Source organism: Zootoca vivipara, chromosome 1 (assembly GCF_965207765.1).
Source record: "Zootoca vivipara chromosome 1, rZooViv2.hap1.1, whole genome shotgun sequence".
Classification (NCBI taxonomy): domain Eukaryota; kingdom Metazoa; phylum Chordata; class Lepidosauria; order Squamata; family Lacertidae; genus Zootoca; species Zootoca vivipara.
This window is the reverse complement of record NC_142582.1, coordinates 4,598,839-4,620,363: the sequence shown is the minus strand read 5'-3', so window position 1 is coordinate 4,620,363 and position 21,525 is coordinate 4,598,839. Positions and strand designations below refer to the sequence as shown.

At 46.1% G+C, this 21,525-nt stretch overlaps 1 protein-coding gene across 3 annotated transcripts in view; it reads left to right on the top strand.

Annotated features, from left to right (window-relative positions):
- The window catches only part of SPAG16 (sperm associated antigen 16), a 403,304-nt gene that overhangs the window by 144,170 nt on the left and 237,609 nt on the right, over positions 1 to 21,525 (top strand). For all 3 annotated transcript variants that reach the window (XM_088667222.1, XM_035138897.3, XM_088667194.1), the window contains one exon: positions 20,787 to 20,930. In XM_088667222.1, the coding sequence (XP_088523348.1) occupies positions 20,787 to 20,930 (144 nt within the window). The remainder of the gene's footprint in view (positions 1 to 20,786; positions 20,931 to 21,525) is intronic.

Here is a 21,525-nt window from a genome sequence, read left to right as displayed (position 1 = left end):
AATCGGAACTCTCCCTGCTTTCCCCTTTGCTCGGGGACGGGCTTGAACTCAGGAGGGGAGGGACTTCGCGATATCCCCTGTCCCTCACATCCACCCCCCTCCCAAGCTCTCCTTCACCCCTCCCCAGGCCCCCCCCATGTGTCGGTGACGACTGGAAGCCTAAAAACTCGGTGCTCTCCGAGCCCGTTGGTGTGAACACCTCCCCCCAGTCCTGCGAGCCCCCCCCTTCCGCCTGGGAGGACGGGAATCCCAAAAAGTCCGTGGCGTCAGAGCTGGTGGGGGTAAAAATGTTTTGCCAATCTGCTCCTTCCTCTGACTGGGTGGATCTTGGCGACACCCATACCTCATCCTCTGGTTCCTCAAACTCCGCTTCCCAGCGCCATGGTGAGCTGTTCTCCCGTGCCTCCTCCTCCTCCCCCTCCCTTTCCATGTGCCAGGGCTTGGGTCTGTGGGGAAAGAGGGCGTGAAATTCTTCCACCAAGAATTCCTCCTGTATCTGAGTGGCGGGAACCCATTCATTCTGGGACGGTGGAGCATCCTCCCATGCCATGAGGTACTCCAGGCCCCCCACCCCCCACCTTGAATCCAGGATGGCCGTGGCCTCATTGAGTTGCTCCCTGCTTTCCCTCTCCCCCCCTCCCTCGGGGGTTTGTTCGCTGTCTCTGAGCCTGCTGCTTTCCCTGTACGGCGACAGCAGCGATCTATGAAACACTGGATGCACCCTCATGTCCTCTGGCAGTGCCAGCCTGTATGCCACCGGGTTGACCTGTTGCGTGACCGTGAAGGGGCCCAGCCATTTGGGTGCCAGCTTTTTGCACCTCCCTCTGGTGGGAAGGCCCTCCGAGGACAACCACACCTTGTCCCCCACCCTGATGACCTCCCCTTGTCGCCTGTGGCGATCTGCCCCCTTTTTGTACGCTTCCTTGGCCCTCTCCAAGTGTTCTCTGAGCTGCTGGTGCACCGTCTCCAGTTCCTCTGCCCAATCCTCAGCCTGTGGGCCCTCCTCCTCCTCCTCCCTCTCCCTCTCTGGGAAAGATCTGAGGTCGCGCCCGTAATTGGCCTTAAAGGGCGACACCCCTGTGGAGACGTGCACTGCATTGTTGTAGGCAAATTCTGCTAGTGGCAAGCGATCCACCCAGTCCGTTTGCCGCTGGCTGACGTAGCATCTCAGGTACTGCTGCAGAATGGCGTTGACCCTCTCCGCTTGTCCGTTGGTCTGCGGGTGTCTAGCCGTCGACAAGCTGACCTCCACCTGCAGGAGGTTCATGAGCCGCCGCCAGAACCTGGAAACAAATTGGCGGCCACGATCCGAAATAACCCTTAAAGGTAATCCATGCAGTCTGAAAATGTGATCAACAAACAGTTTGGCTGTCTCTTCTGCCGAGACTGCCCTGGCACACGGTATAAAGTGACACATTTTGGACATGAGGTCCACCACCACCAACACTGCAGTCTTACCCCTGGACGAAGGCAGATCTGTGATGAAGTCCATGGACACCACTTCCCACGGCCTGTGTGGTGTGGCTAAGGGCTCCAGCAACCCTGGTGGCGCTGCTCTGACCACCTTCGCCCGCTGGCAGGTGGTACAGCCCCTTACATAGTCTCGAACATCTTCCCTCACCCCTGGCCACCAGAAGTGTCTCATGACTAGGTGAGTGGTCTTGTCCCTTCCAAAATGCCCCGCTGTAGGGTTGTCGTGCATCTGCTTGAGGACCGTACGTCGAAGCTGGGTGGTGGGTAGGTACAGCGCACCCTTGTAGAAAAGCAGCCCTCTGCGTTCTGCAAAGTCTTTTGCCTGCTCCCTCCCCCCTCTCAGTTCTCTGAAGATGCGGTTGGCAAATTCATCCGCTGCCGTCAGTGCTGTGAGTTCTGCCTCGCTCACCACTGCTGCTCCGCAGGACCATGCCGACGGGGGGAAAATGTGCCTTGGGGCTGGTGGCGCCTCCTCCTCCATGTACTCTGGCTTGCGGGAGAGGGCATCCGCCCTGACATTCTGCTCTCCTGGGATGTAGTGTATGGAGAAGTTGAAGTTCGAGAAGAACTCCGCCCACCGTATCTGCCGCTGGTTGAGCACCCTGGCAGTTCTCCAGAACTCCAGGTTCTTGTGGTCTGTGCACACCTGGATGGGGTGCTTGGCGCCCACCAGGAAGTGTCTCCAGTGCTGGAACGCCGCGTGGATCGCAAGAAGTTCCCGATCAAAAACTGTGTAGTTTCGCTCGGGCTGGGTCAACTTCCTGGAGAAGAAGGCACAGGGTCTCCACTCTCTGTTGGCGTCCAGTTGCAACAAAATGGCGCCCACAGCCTTATCAGAAGCATCTGTTTCAATGCGTAGGGGCGCGTCCTGAACCACGTGGAACAGGTTCTGGTCTGAGGCGAACACCCTCTTGAGGCTTTCGAACGCTGCTTGCGCCTCTGGTGTCCACCTGAACTTCTGCTTGCCTCTCAGGCAGTCAGTGATGGGAGCCGTAACTCGAGAGAAGTTCTTGATGAACTTCCTGTAGAAGTTGGCAAAGCCTAGTAGGCGTTGGGCATCTTTGCGCGTCCTGGGGCTGTGCCAGTCCAGGATGGTCTGCACCTTGTCCTTGTCCATTGCCAGCCCCTTGTCTGACAGCTTGTAGCCCAGGAAGTCCACCTCCTTGGTGTGAAACTTGCACTTCTCCAGCTTCACATACAGGTGGTTCTCCTTCAGGCGCTGTAACACCTCCCTGACGTCCTTCACGTGCTGCACTGGGTCGTTGGAGTAAATAAGGATGTCATCCAGAAAGACCAAGCATTTCCTGAAGAGTAGGGACCCCAGGACGTGGTGCATGAAGGCCTGGAAGCATGCTGAGCCCCCTTGCAACCCGAAGGGCATCACCAGATATTCAAAAGAGCCCAGAGGCGTGAACATCGTGGTTTTCCACTCATCGCCTTCCCGGATCCTGATCAAGTTGTACGCCCCCCTCAGGTCTAGCTTGGTGAAAATCTTGCCTCTGCGTGCCGCTGTCAGGAGATCATCCACTCTGGGCATGGGGAAAGCCACTGGCTCTGTCACCGAATTCAGCCGTCTAAAATCCACCACAAGACGGCGCTGTTGCGTGTCTTTCTTGTCCACCCAGAAGACCGGGCTGCCCCCTGCTGCCTTGCTTTCTCTGATGAACCCCCGCTTGAGGTTCTTGTCGATAAAAGCGCGCAGATCCTCCAGTTCCTGGTCTGACATGGCGTACAGCTTGGCTGGGGGTATAGTTGCCCCAGGCACCAGGTTGATCTGGCAGTCAAAAGGCCTGTGTGGGGGCAGGTGGTCGGACTCCGCTTCACTGAAGACCTCCTGCAGGTCCCAGTATGGTTTGGGTATCGCCTCACCCCCTTTGACGTGCATGGTGGCCACCGTGGCTATCGGAGGCCCCTCCCCTGGTTGGTGCTGCATGCAATGTTCCAGGCAAAAGTCCGATCCAAAAGTGATGCATCTCTGATGCCAACTTATGGAGGGGTCGTGGCGCGCCAGCCAGCTCATGCCCAAAACGATTGGGGGGTCTGAGATGGTGGTGACGTTGAATGCCAGTGTCTCTGAGTGCCTTCCAACCGTCATTCTCATGGGGGGGGTTTGATGAGTGATGGCCCCTCCCAGCAGCTCTCTGCCGTCAATGGTTGCCACGTGCAGAGGAAAATCCAGCTGCAGAAGCTGGATCTGGTGCTCTTCTGCAAAGTTTCTCGAGAAGAAGTTGGCTGAGGCACCACTGTCAATTAGGGCGAGGACCGTCAATGGATAGCCATTTGGGAGCGTGAGCGTCACTTCTAGAACCACTCCTGCTCTGGGAGGGGTGGGCTGGCTCTGCTCCTCTCTGTGCGGGTGGGTGGGCTGGGGCTGTTGTCTGCTGACTGTGCCTGGCTGCCGCCCCTTGTCTCCTGCAGCCAGGCTTTCCCGTTTCCCTGCTGTGGTGCTGCGTCAGTGGGGGAGGGCACAACCGTTCCCGCCTTTCCTTGCCACTCCCTGCGATGTGGGCAGTCTCTGACGAGATGCTGGGGGGAGTTGCAGAGAAAGCAATTCCCACCCCTTCCCTCCTTGCGTCTTGGCGCCGCTGGGGTTTGAAAAGCCCGCGCGCGCGCGCTATCAATCTGCATGGGTTCCTGGTCCTGACTGGCCCCAGGCGTGGCTTGAAAGGGTTGTTGAGGGAGTGGCTTCTCCTGCGACCGTGGGAACCAAGCCCGCTTTGCGCGCGTTGCTTGCTTGTCGCTCCATCTGGATTCCTGCCTCACCCCCACCGCCAGAGCCGCTTTGCTCAGTTGATCCATATTACTGGGCTTTGGACCTCTCGAGAGCTCATCCTTCACCTCCTCATGCAACCCCAAGTAAAACGCCGCTTGCATTGGGGCAGACTCCAGATCCCACCCCAATCTGTGCACCAGCATGGTGAATTTCGCCCAATACGCGCGAACTGTCATATTTCCTTGGCGTAAATTATGAAGTTCCTCCTTAGTCTGGTCCATATGACTATCGGACGAATACATCGTTTTCAAACCTTCTAGAAATAGTTTGACATTCTTCATGCAAGGATTCCTTGTTGCAATTAACGGTCTTAGCCACTCCCTGGCCGCCCCTGTAAGGTGCTCCACAATAAACGCTACTCTGTGCTCATCATCAGGGAACTCATCGTGGTGCAGCTCAAGAGCATACACAATCTCAGTCTCAAAGCCCTGAAACTCCTTCGGGTCTCCATTGAACTTGCTTACTAGGGTCCCGGCTCTCCTTCCTGGCAGCACTTGGACTTGGGGTGCCCCTCCCGCCTTGTTTTTCTCTGCATCCAGCTTGTTTTGGAGGTCTACCGCCACCGCCCTTAAATGCTGCTCTTTTTCCTGGAGCTCTCTCACCTGTTCCGCAAGTTGTAGCCGGTCGTCCTGGACCTTCTTAGTCTCCTCTTTAGCTGCCTTCAATTCTCCCTGCGCCTGCAGCGACAGCTGTTGCAGTTCTAGCTGGGCTTGCTCAGCGATCTGCCGCCACTTCTCCGCCTCTGACACGCTCATCCCGGCAACTCCAAAGTAGCCCAAAAATGATTAGGAGGTTGCTGTCACAGTGGCCGGAGTGGACTACTTCAGAGTAACGACGCTACGCAGCTCTGCATTTTATTCTTTTATTGGTGCTGCGTATTTACAGTGCTCAAGTCATTGCTATTTACACGGAGCGATGTTGTCAGTCGGTTTCAGAACCTCCTAATGGCTTTTGGCGCGTCTTTCTCCAACACAAAAGCTTTGGCAGACCCATCCTCTTGCCCCTCCTCTTCCTGCGTAATTCTGGAGTTGGGGGGATGGGTCTTCCCCCCTTACTTGCCCCTTCCTGTCCCACCTGGGACCCTGGCTCCTCTACCTTGCCTGAGCCTCGGACACGACTTCCTGCTTCCCCACTGGAATCGGAACTCTCCCTGCTTTCCCCTTTGCTCGGGGACGGGCTTGAACTCAGGAGGGGAGGGACTTCGCGATATCCCCTGTCCCTCACATTTATCAATTACAATAAAGAAATACTAAACTATAATCAATAAAAAATAACAAGTCACAATGCATAAAATACCACAAAACATACAAAAACATGTAAAAGGATTAACTTGAGAAACAAAGACACACAACTTATAAAATTATTTTAAAAAATATATCCCTGAACTCCTCTTCTCTCTTCCCAGCTGCTTCTGCCGTTCTCAAAGTCATGGTCTGAGCTGAAGGGTGGAATAAGGCAGGTGGGAAAAGCCATTGCCTGATGGCCACTGTCCATAGCTGCCAAGTTATCCCTTTTTAAAGGGATTTTCCCTTATGCTGAATAGGCTTCCTCGCGAGAAAGGGGAAAACTTGGCAGCTACCGTGTTTCCCTCTTTTTAATACGTAGTCATAAAGTAAGCCAGGGCAGCAATTTTAAGCATTTGTGAAATATAAGACACACCCCGAAAATAAGACGTAGTGTACCTCCATGCCTACAGCAGCGCCGGGCAGAGCGCTGAGCCAGCGGCCGGGCCTCTGTCACTTTGCAAACACTCTGTGGGATGGGAAGAACGATCGGGTCTGTCAAGCCAAAAAAAGTTCCCCTCCCTTGCTTGATTGCCAGTAGCATTAATTCATGCAGCTCAGGGCATTTACCGGTACTCTAAAGCCTCCCGGTGGCTGCTGCAGCACCGAGCACTCGGAGCGCGCAGCAGCGCCGGGCGGAGCGCCGAGCCAGTAGCCGGGCCTCTGCTTGGCCCGGCCGAGGAGGCCTACCACCCCACAGCCCAGAGTGTGCGGCATCGCCAGCAACAAGACGCGGCTGGCCAGGCGGTGCGCGCTCCCTCCCCCCCACGGAGCGCACGAGCCGCCAATAGCTGCGTCGCCTTCAGCGTCCTCCGCCCGCACCTCCAAGGTGCATGAGATTGTTCGCACTCCCGCTGCCGCCCAATGGGCAGAGAGAGAAGATGCGGCGCCAGAAGAGCTGGAGGAGTTGTAGTTTTTAGCCCAGCAGCTCGGAGCACCCAGCAGCACCGGGCGGAGCGCCGGAGTCAGCGGCCTCGCCTCCACCCAGCCGCCACCCGGAACCGGCTGCTGGAGCGCACGGAGCGCCCAGCAGCACCAGAGCTGAGCGCCGGAGCCAGTGGCCTCGCCTCCACCTGGCCGCCGCCTGGAAATGGCTGCTGGAGCGCGCGGAGCGCCCAGCAGCACCAGAGCTGAGCGCCGGAGCCAGTGGCCTCGCCTCCACCCGCCCGCCGCCCGGAAATGGCTGCTGGAGCGCGCGGAGTGCCCAGCGGCGCCAGAGCTGAGCGCCAGAGCCAGTGGCCTCGCCTCCGCCCACCCGCCGCCCGGAAATGGCTGCTGGAGCGTGCGGAGCGCCCAGCAGCCCCGGAGCTGAGCGCCGGAGCCAGTGGCCTCACCTCTGCACAGCCGCCGCCGTCCCACTGCCTGGAAACGGCTGCTGGAGCGCGCGGAGTGCCCAGCAGCTCAAAGCGCCCAGCAGCGCTCAGACAGCCCAGCAGCATCGCGTGTAGCACCGCACGCAGTGCCCAGCAGTGCCCTGGGCCAGCAGCCTAGCCTGGCCGAGAAGACTATAACGTCCCGTAAAAACCATAATACTGTAAAAAAAAATAAGCCATGCCACCAAAAATAAGCCACCCTGTGGTTTTTTGAGAAAAAATGTAATAAGACGGTGTCTTAAAATGTGGGAAACACGGTATGCCACTGTCCCTATCGATACATTCCAGTATCTAGGTTTTGCATTGCTTTCTGTACTGCGGCTAATTTTGAAGTGGAGAAGTAAGATGGGAGAAAAATGTGTCTTTGCACATCATAAGGACATGAAGCAATTAATCTAGTCCTGCTAACTTCTCTCCCACCTGTTATCTATAAAATCCACCTATTCTACATAAAGTAAGCCTTTTAGACCAATTATATGTATATACTCCTGAATTCTCTCCAGCATCTTCTCTTGCTTGACAAATACATTCTAGGAAGCAACATAAGTGTGGGCTGGCCAACAACAAGATTAAAGAAAGTAAAGGACCTGCAGTAGTTTGGCAATCAGAAAATGCAGACACAAAGGAACGGTCTGAAAAAGACTGAGAGCTGGATGGTAATTTAGAAGAGCAAAGCCTTGGAAAAAACCTGTGATGTGAAAGAGATGAGAAGGCCCATTTAATGCTTAATCAAAAAGGTTGTTGACCTAGAAAAGAAACCATGGTTGTGGCTCCAATTTGAGATTTTAAAAGGATACTACTGGAGGTCAATGCATAAAAGGTTTTCCTCAGACAGACTTTCCTCCATTTGCTCCCCCCCCCCTTCATCTTATTGTTTGTTGAACTCATGCCCTCAGCATAAGAAATAGCGAGGGAGCTAATAATCCATTTCCTTTTTCATTGAAATTTCATACACAGGGTGAATGAATAAATAAATATACTTGCATGCCTTTTCCATTTAAAAATGGCTACAAAGCCAAGAATTTTAGAACATAGATATGAGAGAAGGTTCCCCCCCTTAAAAAAGGTTCTTCACATTTTTTTTTCTTTTCACAAAAATCAAGAACACAACTCCTCTTCCATGCAAAATAGTGGAAACAACACACACACACACACAGAGTATGGTATAATGAACAGAGTGCTAATATTAGCTCAGATTGCCACTAAGCCCTGAAGCAAACTGGATTCAAATCTCTTCTCAGTCACAAAGCCATTGGCAGCCACTTTGAGGGATTTTGAGGTGGGGGCGGGGGCAGCCGCTGCAGGAATATTGGCTGGGTGGTGGGCAGAAGGAGCACAGAGATTGTGCAGGCGGCATGGTGTGTTTGTGTGTGTACTGCTTTGCCCTCCTGAAATGTTGGAGGCTATGATATTGTTGTGCACCACCCTGATACCTTTTGAGATGGTGGTAGATAATGCTGTTTTAAATGAATGAATGAATATACATAAAATAAGGGACGCGGGTGGTGCTGTGGTCTATACCACAGAGCCTAGGGCTTGCCAATCAGAAGGTCGGAGGTTCAAATCCCCGCAACGGGGTGAGCTCCCATTGCTCAGTCCCAGCTCATGCCCACCTAGAAGTTCAAAAGCACGTCAAGTGGAAGTAGATAAATAGGTACTGCTCCGGCGGGAAGGTAAACGGTGTTTCCGTGCACTGCTCTGGTTCGCCAGAACCGGCTTAGTCATGCTGGCCACATGACCCAGAAGCTGTCTGCGGACAAATGCCGGCTCCCTCTGCCTATAGAGCAAGATGAGCAGTTGTCCACGACTGGACCTAACAGTCAGGGGTCCCTTTACCTTTACCTTTATACATCAATAGACAGGACAGGCAGGAGGCAGAAAGTGGGTGGTGCTTCCATGCCACTGATGGAACATCAAAGGAAGTGGCCTGTGGTTCATTCATCAGCTTTGTAGGAACTCTGGTGTGATTAGAGTCACCAAGGGGGCCTTTTTCTCCCTCTCACTGGGCTCTGAATTTGGCTGGGCCCTGACTTAAGTTTGGATTTAGGTTGCTATATTTGAATAATCTGAATACTTTGGGGTAGGTGATAGGTATTATTGACAAAACGAGGAATTAAATATTTAACTATGTCCTGTTATTGGGAGGGCAATTCAGGGTGCGCTCGCGCACAGACACCCACACACCCCATTCTGCCAACCCCATCACTTGCCCCTTCTCTGCCATCAACCCTTTTAATAATGGTTCTGTGCTTAATCTCTAAAGAGAGAGATGCTGGGGCTTTAATCTGTTTTGAAGATACAGCATCATTATGTAAGCCCTCAATGGGACACATTCCATTATTGATTGTGTTGTTCAACCTATTGCACGCTGGGCCATACCACCAGCCTGCTGGACTCTGCTCCTATCTACCCTTTCATCATCATTATGCTAGTGTTGCCATATTTCAAAAAGTGAAAATCTGGAAAAGCGCCAAAAACAACACTGCTGACATGAGTTGCCATACATCCAGATTTTCCCAGACATTTTTGCGATTTCCAGCCAGACACTGTTTCCGACGGCCGGATCCCGGCTATGTCCAGGAAATTCCAGATGTATGGCAGCCCTATGTTGTGCAATTTACCTCTGTGAAATGTTGGAGACTCTGAGTCTATTAACATTTATTTAAATGATCAGGGAATGTACCAGTAGTAAGAGGTCCTTTGCTTCAAGAAGGCTTCTTTCTGCTAAAATAATTAAAGATAACGAAAGTGTAAGCTTCAAAAACAAATAAGATGTAGCTAATGCTGTCTTTCCATTCATGGAAGGGTCTTTGATCCAGTGGCAGAGGGAGGGAAGCAATAGCCATAAATTCCTCCTTCCCTCTGCTAGCCTCTCCACCTCCAAAAAACCTGCTGCAGAGGGTTCAAGGACTCTCTTGAACATGATGAGAAGTGGCATGGAGGACTTTGAACATGACCCTGAAACAGATTCAGCAAAACAGTTGTTCACAAATATTGTATGGTGTTCTTCCACTCTTCATTATCTCTTCCAGCCATTTTAAAGAACTCTGTTTCTGAATATATGCAGGAATTTGAACATCTTGATATTTCTTCCAGTTTGGATGAACTTGCTCACATATTTATTTAAATCTTTTATAACTCATCCACACAGTTTTCATCAATTCTTCATGCAGGGATTTCTACACATGCATTCATAATATGTATTCAGAATATGCAAAACTGAAATAAGCATCATTCCAAAGATTTTCCTTCTGATTATCTGTTTTACCCTGCAGACTTCTACAAGGGAAGTCTGTTTGACAAGTTGTTTGCTTGCAAAGTTTATCTGAAATAACAAGATGTCAATGATTAGTTTTATTGCTAAAGGGAAGGAAACCAATACCTCAAATTTAAAAAAATGGAGCAATGCTTACGTACAGCTCTTTTATTCTTCCCATAATATGAAAGAATGAACACATTTTAACCTGTTTATGCAAGCAAAACATGGACCTTTTAAAGGGGAGAAAGTATGTTATTCCATCTGTATATATACATATCAGGCCATTGGCAGCCAATCTTGTTCTTCCTGAAGAATAATCATGTTCTCTAAACAGAAAAAGCAGAATGCGAATGTTGCACTTGTGATATGGATGTTAAGTGAGCGGGGTGGGGAGGGGAGAGATGGATTATTATTACCACTTATTTCCTAACATCCATAGCCAAAAGGTTTAAGGGAAACTGAATCGGGGGTGAATGTGTTTTTTTCTTGGACTGCAACCAGATCAACACTCATTTAATTTCTCTTTTGTCCTTATTGTTTTTGGGGAAAGGGGGATATTATCATTATTAGCACATTTCCTACAAAGGAAAGATATAGAAATAGATTAACTATATTAGCCTGGTACTTTCACATATCAGACTCCTAAAACTCATTCACTGTTCCTCTTTCCTACTCTCCTTTTCTTGGAAATACATGATGGGGGCGGGAATCCTCTTAGCAATTGCTACTTGCATTTGTATTCAATAAATTAATAAGGAGCTCTACATGCAGAAGTAAAAGCTCTAAATATACATTTTATTAACAAAAACTAAGTTAATTTAAATAGAGTGCCTCAGTAATGTTTCTCTGTAAGGAACCATGCTTTTCTCATTGTATTTATTACTAAGTGGTATAAAGGCAAAGAAAAATCTAACAAAGTTACATGAGTTACAATATAATTGTCAGCAGTTTTATTTGTATAGCTTATTGAAAATGAAAATGCCTGCAGTATTCTCAACAATTTTGTTGGGTTTTTAAACTTACATTGACTAATACAAGTTGCAGCACCCAAAATGCAAGCAAAGGCTCTTGTTTGTAAATAAGAAATAGATCTTTCTTTAGGCAACTAATGGTACAGGCTGATCAGAAGTCACAGGGTTTTAGAGTTCAGGAATTCAAGAGCAGGGCAAGAAGTTTGGAACTGGATGGAAGTGATAAAATCCCAACAAGTTCCCAAGGCTTCCCCGCCAAGCTTTTAAAAATGAGACATGTTTGACTCATGAGACTCACTCACCTTGTTGTGAGGGGTCCTTTACCTTTTTAGGATTTAATAAGCTGTAAGGCACAGGGACACAGGTGGTGCTGTGGGTTTAACCACAGAGCTTAGGGCTTGCCGATCAGAAGGTCGGCGGTTCGAATCCCCGCGATGGGGTGAGCTCCTGTTGCTCGGTCCCAGCTCCTGCCAACCTAGCAGTTTGAAAGCATGTCAAAGTGCATGTAGATAAATAGGTAAGGTAAAGGTAAGGTAAACGGTGTTTCCATGTGCTGCTCTGGTTCGCCAGAAGCAGCTTTGTCATGCTGGCCACATGGCCTGGAAGCTGTACGCTGGCTCCCTCGGCCAATAATGCGAGATGAGCGCCACAACCCCAGAGTCGGTCACGACTGGACCTAGTGGTCAGGGGTCCCCTTTACCTTTACCTTTAAGGCATTGAAGCAGGGATTGTGGGGTGCAGGTAGGATTTTCCTGGAGTGGCAACTGACTCAATCCAGTGGCGGAGCTTCATGTATGTTATATATATTTTAATGCCCACAGTATTCCTTTCCTGAGGTACAATGCAATAACGTTTTTTACAGAAAGCTTTGAGGATTCTTGGTAATGTTTATTTTCTTGACAGTATATAATACCAAGGTTACAACTACTGACAAAAGGAGGTTTTAACAAAGAGAATGTCCTGTTAAAAAAAGAGGTGGCTGGGTGTGTTTGTTTAGAATCTATAGCTAGTTGAGCACAGTAACAGCTGGAAATGACAGTATTTGTGTATTCTGAGAAAGAGATTTTGTGGTGCTCTACTTCTTCAGTCAGAAATGAGCTATAAAAAGTCTGTAATTTAAAACTGGCAACATCAGATGCTTGAGTGCAAAAATGGATTTTGTTGTTGTTTTCTCCTGGGATCAATCTAAAGGAGTAGAAACCCCAAGATGTCTTATTGTTAATTTTCTTTTCTTTGTATTCTGCAGGAGTACTAAAATGAGTTGGGAAGTTAGTGGGGTTCACTCTTTCTGCTCAGCTAGTGGGGGACGGGAATAGAATATGTCACTGGAAGCTATTAAACAATAGATGTGAAGCAGCATATTTGAGGAATTCACAGAACTGTATGTATGTAAATCTTAATGCTTCTGCTAGTATGTTTTATCCCACCTGGCCTCCCCCATCCTATGATATTTTACCACAGCACTTAGGTGTATAATGAAAGTTTTTTTTTAATGGTTACCTTAAAAGAAAGAGAGGATCACAGTCTATTTGTCATAGAAAAATATCATCAGCATGGTAATCGTAGAATAACGCAATGCACAATTTAAAGACTAATATTAGCCAAAGAATTTTTACTCCACATGGTAGGAAGACTAATGGGGCACATCATCCAAGTCATTGATAAAGATGTTGAATAAGACTGGGCCCAAGACAGAACCCTGTGGCACCCCACTCGTCACTTCTCTCCAGGATGAAGAGGAGCCATTGATGAGCACCCTTTGGGTTCGGTCAGTCATCCAGTTACAAATCCACTGAATGGTAGCATTGTCTAGCCCACATTTTATCAGCTTCTTTACAATAATATCATGGGGCACCTTGTCAAAGGCCTTGCTGAAATCAAGATAGGCTATATCCACAGCATTCCCTTCATCTACCAGGCTTATAATTCTGTCAAAGAATGAGATCAGATTAGTCTGACATGACCTATTTTTCAGAAACCCATGCTGACTTTTAGTGATCACAGCGTTTCTTTCTAGGTGCTCACAGACCGTTTGCTTAATGATCTGCTCTAGAATCTTTCCTGGTATGGAAAGACAATGGTATGACAATGTTCTGTTTCAGCAGAAATGAAAGGTTTTTGGAAGCGTCTGTACTGCAATTTGTTTATTGCCATTTTAATGTGATTTTAAAATTTTGTTGGATGCTGCTTTGAACATTGTGAATGAGTGGGATTAAAATATTTTAAATAAGTGCGATAAAAATATAACATAGAACAATGGAGACAAGGCTATTGAGAAATATGTTCATCACATAAGTACCATCTGTATGGGTTGGGTGAATAGGCATTGTCAGAAATAATAGCACACATGCAGGAGAAATGCACATGCAGTGTGAGAGTCCTGTTGAATCTGTGCAATATGGGCAATGTCAAATCATTAGGCGATTTATGAGGTAGTTGAAACCCCTTGTTACCTAATGGCTAGAAATACAAAATTTATTATCAGTGTAAATGTCAGAAAATTGCAATTCTTTGACCTTAAAAGAAATGTTTTCAATGATATCATACACAACAGTTTTCAGATCTGTAAAATGTCAAACCTCCAACTGAATTAAAGCAAAAAACAACAATGTTATTTCATCACCAAAATTAGATTTAAATAAAGGCAGAAATGTTTCAAGCTGAAATGAAACCCATCCATTCATAAAGTTATTTTTAATTATAGGATGTGCCAGTCCTGTTCTGCTTGCTAAGATTTGAAATCCTTCTTTCATATTACTCTTTCCTTATAATTGATTAAACCTTACTGGACAAGGCAGAGAGCCAGTGCACTGCCCAACTAGTTCTGTGTGCTGAAGGGGACATTAGTTCTTGAACAGAAGTTCAGTCACTCAACTCACTTCAGACTCTGACCCAATTTCTCCAATCCAGTAAGCCATAGCTTATAGTCACCATGAACACTCTGAACAGGGGCCCTTTCCTCCTGCTAAGCATATGGGAGAAACAAACCGTGATCCCAGGCTTATGTCTGAACTGGAGATTGTGACTGTTTTGCTCCAAACCAAGCTCTGTAACCAATGTTTGTTTGAGCTGAATGGATAATAGCCCCATCTTCTTCTTTCACCTGGCATAGTGGGAAGGCCAGGTAGCATAGGAGGAGAGATTGCACCTTTCTTACCCTGACCAAGGATCTTTTATATCATTGCTATCAAAATACTTCCTTTTTATACATTTTATTTTTGCATTTTATATTTTGCAATAAACAAATGAATTAAATACATAAACATATAATCCCTTTTGACACCCACACACCCACATTGTGGATCTTAATGTAATGGTTTCCCCCTCTGCATCTCTTTCATAACTATTTTTATGAATCCTTTGTCAATCCATAGTTTGAACTTTTACCACAAGTTTTCTCAGGAACAACCCAGACATTGTAATTAAAGAGGCGGACAAGGGTGGAGCTGTCGTCATCATGAACAAAACTGATTACATCCAAGAGGCCCACAGACAACTTTCCAATATCGCCTTTTACATGAAATTGGACTCAGACACCACACAAGCATACAAAAAAGAACTGAACAAGATTGTCAAGGAGCTACCCCTACACATTCAAGAACAGATCCTCACCAACACACCAGTGGAACCTCGACCAGGAACTTTCTATCTTCTACCTAAAATACACAAACCAGGAAATCCAGGACGCCCCATCATCTCAGGTATTGGCACCATTACAGTGGGTGTTTCCGGCTATATGGACTCTGTTCTGAAACCATATGCTATCAGTGCTCCCAGCTACGTACGCGACACCACAGATTTTCTGAGGCAAATACAATCTTTGAACAATCCTCCTAACAATACTATTCTAGCCACTATTGATGTGGAATCTCTCTACACCAACATCCCACACAATGATGGTTTACAAGCCATAAGGAACACCATTTCAGATAAAACCACAGCGGACTTTGCTACCAAATTCTGCCACTTTGTCCTTACCCACAACCACTTCAAATTTGGTGATGACCTGTTCCTCCAGATCAGCGGCACAGCCATGGGCACCCGCATGGCCCCACAGTATGCCAACATCTTCATTGCAGATTTAGAGCAACGTTTCCTAGACTCCTACCCACTCAAACCTCCCTTTTACCTACGATACATTGACGATATTTTTATTATCTGGACACATGGACAACAGACCCTGGAAACCTTCCACCAGACATTCAATGACTTTCACCCCACCATCAACCTAACAATGAACCAATCTATGCAAGAAATACATTTTTTGGACACTACTATAAAAATACAGGATGGACGTATAGACACCACCTTATACAGAAAACCAACTGACCGACAAACATATCTACATGCTTCTAGCTACCATCCCAAACATACCAAACAATCCATCGTATACAGCCAGGCCCTACGTTACAACCGCATCTGTTCCAACTCTACAGACAGAGAATCTCACCTAAGAGATCTACAGCAAACCTCTTTAGAACTAAAATATCCACCTGATGAAGTTAAACAACAGATCAACAGAGCCAGACTGATACCTAGAGAGAACCTGCTGCAAGACAGACCCAAAAAAGAAAATAACAGGACACCACTAGTCATCACATACAGCTCCCAAGTTAAAACAGTACAACGCATCATCAGAGATCTACAGCCACTCCTGGACAATGACAGCTCCCTTTCTCAAGCTCTGGGAGGAAGACCTTTCATCGCCTACAGACAGCCACCCAATCTTAAACAACTCCTCACCCACAATAATACAACCACCAGACTTAACATGGACACTGGTACCAGAGCCTGCAATAAACCCAGATGCCAACTTTGCTGCCACATACACCCGGACAACATCATTACTGGCCCCAACAACATCCAACATACTATCTCAGGACTATTTAATTGCTCATCTTCTAACATTGTGTATGCCATCAAATGCCAACAGTGCCCTTCAGCTCTCTATATTGGACAAACAGGCCAAACCCTACGCCAAAGGATAAATGGACATAAATCTGACATCAGGAACCACAAGACAGAGAAACCAGTAGGAGAACACTTCAATCTCCCAGGACATTCTATACAAGATCTCAAAGCAGCTGTTTTATTACAGAAAAATTTCAGGAACAGACTGGAAAGAGAAGTTTCTGAATTGGAACTCGTTACCGAGCTTAAAACCATGGAGCCACCTGGGATGAACAAAGACATTGGATTCTTATCTCATTATGCACGATCAAGCTTTCTTTAGCCTCAGCCCTTGCTTTTCCCCCTCAGGACCAATTGCAGTCATCAGCAGTCGTTAACAGCCACCTACAGGTTTACCACTCCCATCAGCCCATCACCCATTCCCACCCACCCCCACCCTCTGTATATACATAAGGGACTGACTTCTGTTTCTAGTGTATCTGAAGAAGTGTGCATGCACACGAAAGCTCATACCAAAATAAAAACTTAGTTGGTCTTTAAGGTGCTACTGAAGGAATTTTTTTATTTTGCTTCGACTCAGACCAACACGGCTACCTACCTGTAACACAAGTTTTCTGTCAAGTATCCAAATTACGGTATATTAAAGTTTGGACAGTACCTTCTGCGCATAGAGTATGAAGTAGGATAGGGGCAGGAAGGAAAGGGGAGATGTCACACAAGCCTCTCTCTCTCTCTCTCTCTCTCTCTCTCTCTCTCTCTCTCTCTCTCTCTCTCTCTCTCTCCCCCCTCTCTCTCTCTTTGCATGCACAGAAGCAAGAGATAGGCCATTAAATGCATATATGCAGGATCAGGGCCCCTACATATTGAAAACAGGAAGTGACATATCTTTTTCCAATTCTAATGGTGACATTGAAAAGGGTAATGCCTTAAATTTTCATATTAATTTAGGAATTTGAATTGGCAGGTCAATGCTGTATTTTTTAATCAGTTTGGAAATACCTTCTTGTATAAACCTTTGTAATTTAGCAGAACTTGCCAAGTGGCAAGTTTTGTGTCACATTCTTTCTAAATGTGTGCAGAACGCAGCAGTGCTTCTAACCATCTGTGAAAAAGCTGACATGCAAGAGAAACCTGGGAATTGCTAACAATAATGATGAATGTTAATCTCAAACAAGCTAGAGGTAGAAGCTGCATTGTTTCAAGTTGGTCAAGCTAAAATTGCATTTGGGAACAGCTGTTTTCCTTTTATTGAAAAAGAACAGTTTAATATTTCTGTGCTCTCAGAATACATATACATTGAAAAGTGCCAAAGGTCACACCATAAAAATTATTTGCGACTTAAATAATCATTGTAATTTACCTCACAATATGTCTGTTTTGTTTCACATTTGAACACTTCAGTTCTATTTAAAATATGCTGTATATAGTCCAGCAGAACCTGATGAATGTTATTAATAACCACTGAGGTAACATTGTTGAAAGCTGACAAAATATAAGTTGTCATGCCTTTTAAACTGGAAGCTAATAGATACCCCCACCCCTTATCTTCAACAGCAAATTGTACAATGATCATTGGTCACAATATGCTGCACAACCACCACAAAGTACCAAAGTCTAATTATATATTTCAGTGCAAAATCATGAAATAGGAAAAAAAAAATACAGCCTCCCTTGGGACAATGAGACTAAACTTTTGAATGCTCTAGATCGGTGCTTCTGGTTTGGCTTAGTGTGATACTCAAGACAGGTCAATGCACGTCAAATCATAATTCAATTTTATAATAATATAAAACCAGATTTCATTACATTTCGAATATTACTAAAATAAGTATAAAATAACAATACCCAGCAATAAAAATCCAACACAAACTAGCCACTAAAAGCAGCAGTAAAAAGGTGGACTTTAAGACCACTTTTAGTATTGGTCGTAGACATCAGGGAAAACCGGTGCTGGAGGTTCTTTTCTTTTCCTTTTAAAAATGTTTTTATTGAAGAAAAAACATTTTTAAACAATACAAATTGCCAATAACACAGCCAATTACAATTCCCCCCCTTTTCCCTCCCCCCACCCTCTCCCACCCTCTAAGGACTTCCCTCTCTGATTTGTTTCTCCATATTGTTTTCTGCCCTTTTGTGGCTTACCAGAGGTAAAACAGAAACAAAAAAAGAGGTACTTTTCTTGTCTTCCTGAGGGGGAAAAAGGCTAGTCATGGGGGGGAAATGTGAAATTTGTGTGATTCAGGAAATGTTTTCCTTTATTTTCTCTTATTCCTTTAATAACTTGGAGGCAGTGATAAGTTTATCAAGTAGTTTCCCCACCAGATGTGAAGCTTTTTTTCCAGGTTACAATCATTTAAAGACACAGAAGCCTTTGGTGGGATGAGATCTAGGCAACTGATGCCACAGGCTCTTTATCGTGACTTCATCACTGATTATGTATATTGAGCATCTCTAGCTTCTGTTCCATTCAAACACTCAGATGTGCAGTGTAGTACTGTGAGATGTTCGGTGTCAAAGTACATGTGGAGCGGGGAATCACAGTTGTAGAAGCAGGTTTTCACTGAGGCTTAAGCATCTCAATGTTGTTGTTTAGTCGTGTCTGACTCTTCGTGACCCCATTGACCAGAGCACGCCAGGCACTCCTGTCTTCCACTGCCTCCCGCAAACTCATGTTGGTAGCTTTGAGAACACTGTCCAACCATCTCATCTTCTGTCGTCCCCTTCTCCTTGTGCCCTCAATCTTTCCCAACATCAGGGTCTTTTCCAGGGAGTCTTCTCTTCTCTCCACATGGAGCAGGAACTGGCAAGCCACTCCATTATCCCTGCCAAGAAAACTCCATGGACAAAGACAAAAAGCATCTCAATAGGATCACCCAATTCATGCCTGCTCACATCTGTCTTTATGCAATCTCTCTCATTGGCCCAAAGTGTTCTGCTGAAATGATGGGAATCAGTGCAATTCCATGTAGCCTTGTGTTGGGTATTTCTCATTCACAGATAACTTGGACATACATGTTACCCATGAAGACAGTTTCATTGAATCTGGTGGCGCCACTTGGGTGTTACTTGAGCCCAAGTAACAGTGATTTTCAATTTGGAGGTGGAAGCGGTTTCAGTTATTGGTATATTTGTGCTTTAGAGCTGATTACATATCTTGAATCGTAGCATAAACTGAAGCTAGTCCTAGCTTTGTAAACAAAAACACACCCACATCAGCCACTGTAATAAGGTATGTCCAATTCTATTCATGTTCTAAAGCAGTGGGGCTAACCTGTGTCCCTCCAGCTCTTGGTGGACTCCAACTCCTGCCATATATCTGACTGTTGGCCAGGCTGCCTAGGATTCATGGGAGTTGGAGTCCAAGAACAAGTGGAGTGCTGCAGGTTAGCAACCCCTGTTTTAAAGAGAGTTAAATAATTCCAAATAATGCAATAGACATATAAATGCATCAGATGAACAGACTATGACAGCCTCTGCATTGCCGCTTTATGTTAGGACTACAGTAAGTCCTTCTGCAATTCGGGGTGGGGGAGAATGCTGATACTGTATCACATGTGCCAGGGCCTCTTAAAGTACTTTCACTTGAGTCTACAGGGGCTTCTGTACTGGAAATAATTAGATCCCGTGGACAAAAAGAAAGCAAAACTTTTTACATTGCTGAGTTGCTGAAAGAAAAGCAAGGGCACCTAATTAATGTTACACATATGGCACCCTTTGAGGAATGAATGTGATTCCCTTTTTAAAGTGGCAGCCCGACCATACTTGTGTCACCAACCCAGCTGCTAATTAAATGGTATTCACTTCTGGTTGTACGACTCTTGAGCAGCTTTCGCATTTTGTAGGAGCCCTGTAATTAAGGCAGAGGGGGGAACCCTATGAATTGTGCATTGTGTGTTACATTCTAGTGGCAAGAGCTTATTTTCTCTGATATACTATACATGTTATTTTTACCAACCAGTTGCTACAGATTATTACAAAGGTACTTTGAGAAAATAGCTGTGGCTTTTTCTTTTTCTTTTTCTTAAAGGTGTTTAAAAGGAAGTCTAGAGAAAGACAGGGAGAAGATAATGTTCCATATACACACAGGCTTGTTGAAGACAGTGGGATGTGCCCAAGCTGAAAAAAGGACTTGTGCCATTTTTACTTGGATTCAGAGAAATGAATTACCTATTTTTTAATCTTCTTCAAATAGGAAAATATCAATTTAAGAAGGGGAAAAGGGGTAAAGGAAAGTGTTACAAATTACAAACTGGACCTTAGAGAAGAGTCCTTTGCTGCAGCCCATCACCCAAGCTTGCAATAAGCTGAGGACTGGATTGGGTTTGTTTCTCAAGCGTTCTCCCCTCCTTGTCTAGGTGCAAGCTCAGATGATAAGATTTGGGGCAGATATTTCCCCCACAGTCTCCCAGGGTAAAGGGCAAGTACCTTTCTCAGAAGTGAAAGACATTTCTATAATGTATGATGATGACATCAAGTAAGATTTGATTGTATTTTGAAGTTGTGAATGATTATGCTGGGTTCAGCGTTCAAAACATTGACATTAGGAGTGAGTTGTTTCCTAATTAATTTGGAACCTTGGCTCTAAAAAAATAATCTGTGATGTTTCTAGAGTGTATGTATGGTAGGTATAATGTAGCTGATGGAACCTCATTCCTGAAGCAAATGCCTTAACAAATTGCTGGGCTACTATGGTTCTTTTGATTTCATTTCTTAACCCCTAATTCCCCCTTTTGCTCCCTACAGTTTGGCTTTACATCCGAGGAAAGACATTGTTGTTACTGGAAGTGATGACCGCCTGTGGAAAATGTGGGCCTTTCCCAATGGGAACATCATCATGAAAGGCGAAGGTCATACTGACTGGCTTTCTGGGTGCTGCTTCCATCCAAGGTCAGTAAAAACAGCATTGTGGACCAGTACTAATCCCTTCTGGGAAAGTGCTTGTTTGCTATGCCTTTTCTAGCCAGCCAGCTTTGATGACTTTCTCTTCTGAGTGGATCCTTCTGCTGAATTTCCAAACATGTAGATAAGTGTTCCTTTGGCTTTCACTGTGTTGACTTAAGATTGATTGCTTTCAGTATTTTGTACATTTCAGACTTTTGTCCACATGCTTGTGCATCTCACAAAGTGTAATAAGCTTTTCAGATCTCCCCATGCCAGTCTCTCTGTGCTTATCACAATGCTGAATTAGATGCATACTTACACCTATAAACACTGCAATTGGCTTTTTAAATGTTTGTTTTATTTGTCCAAATGATATCTATTTTTTCTCCCGTTTTACCTAGAGAACAAGTGCCTCAACCTTTTCCTAAAACTTTTCCCACCATGACTTAAAAAAGAAGAAGCAGTGATTTAAGACACTGAGATTGCCAACAACTCATTGCATTTAATTACCATTAGAATTCAGACAGGTAATGCAGTTTTACTCGGGGAAAGACAGTCTTCATTCATACACACACACACGGCAATTTGACTGCTTATTTGC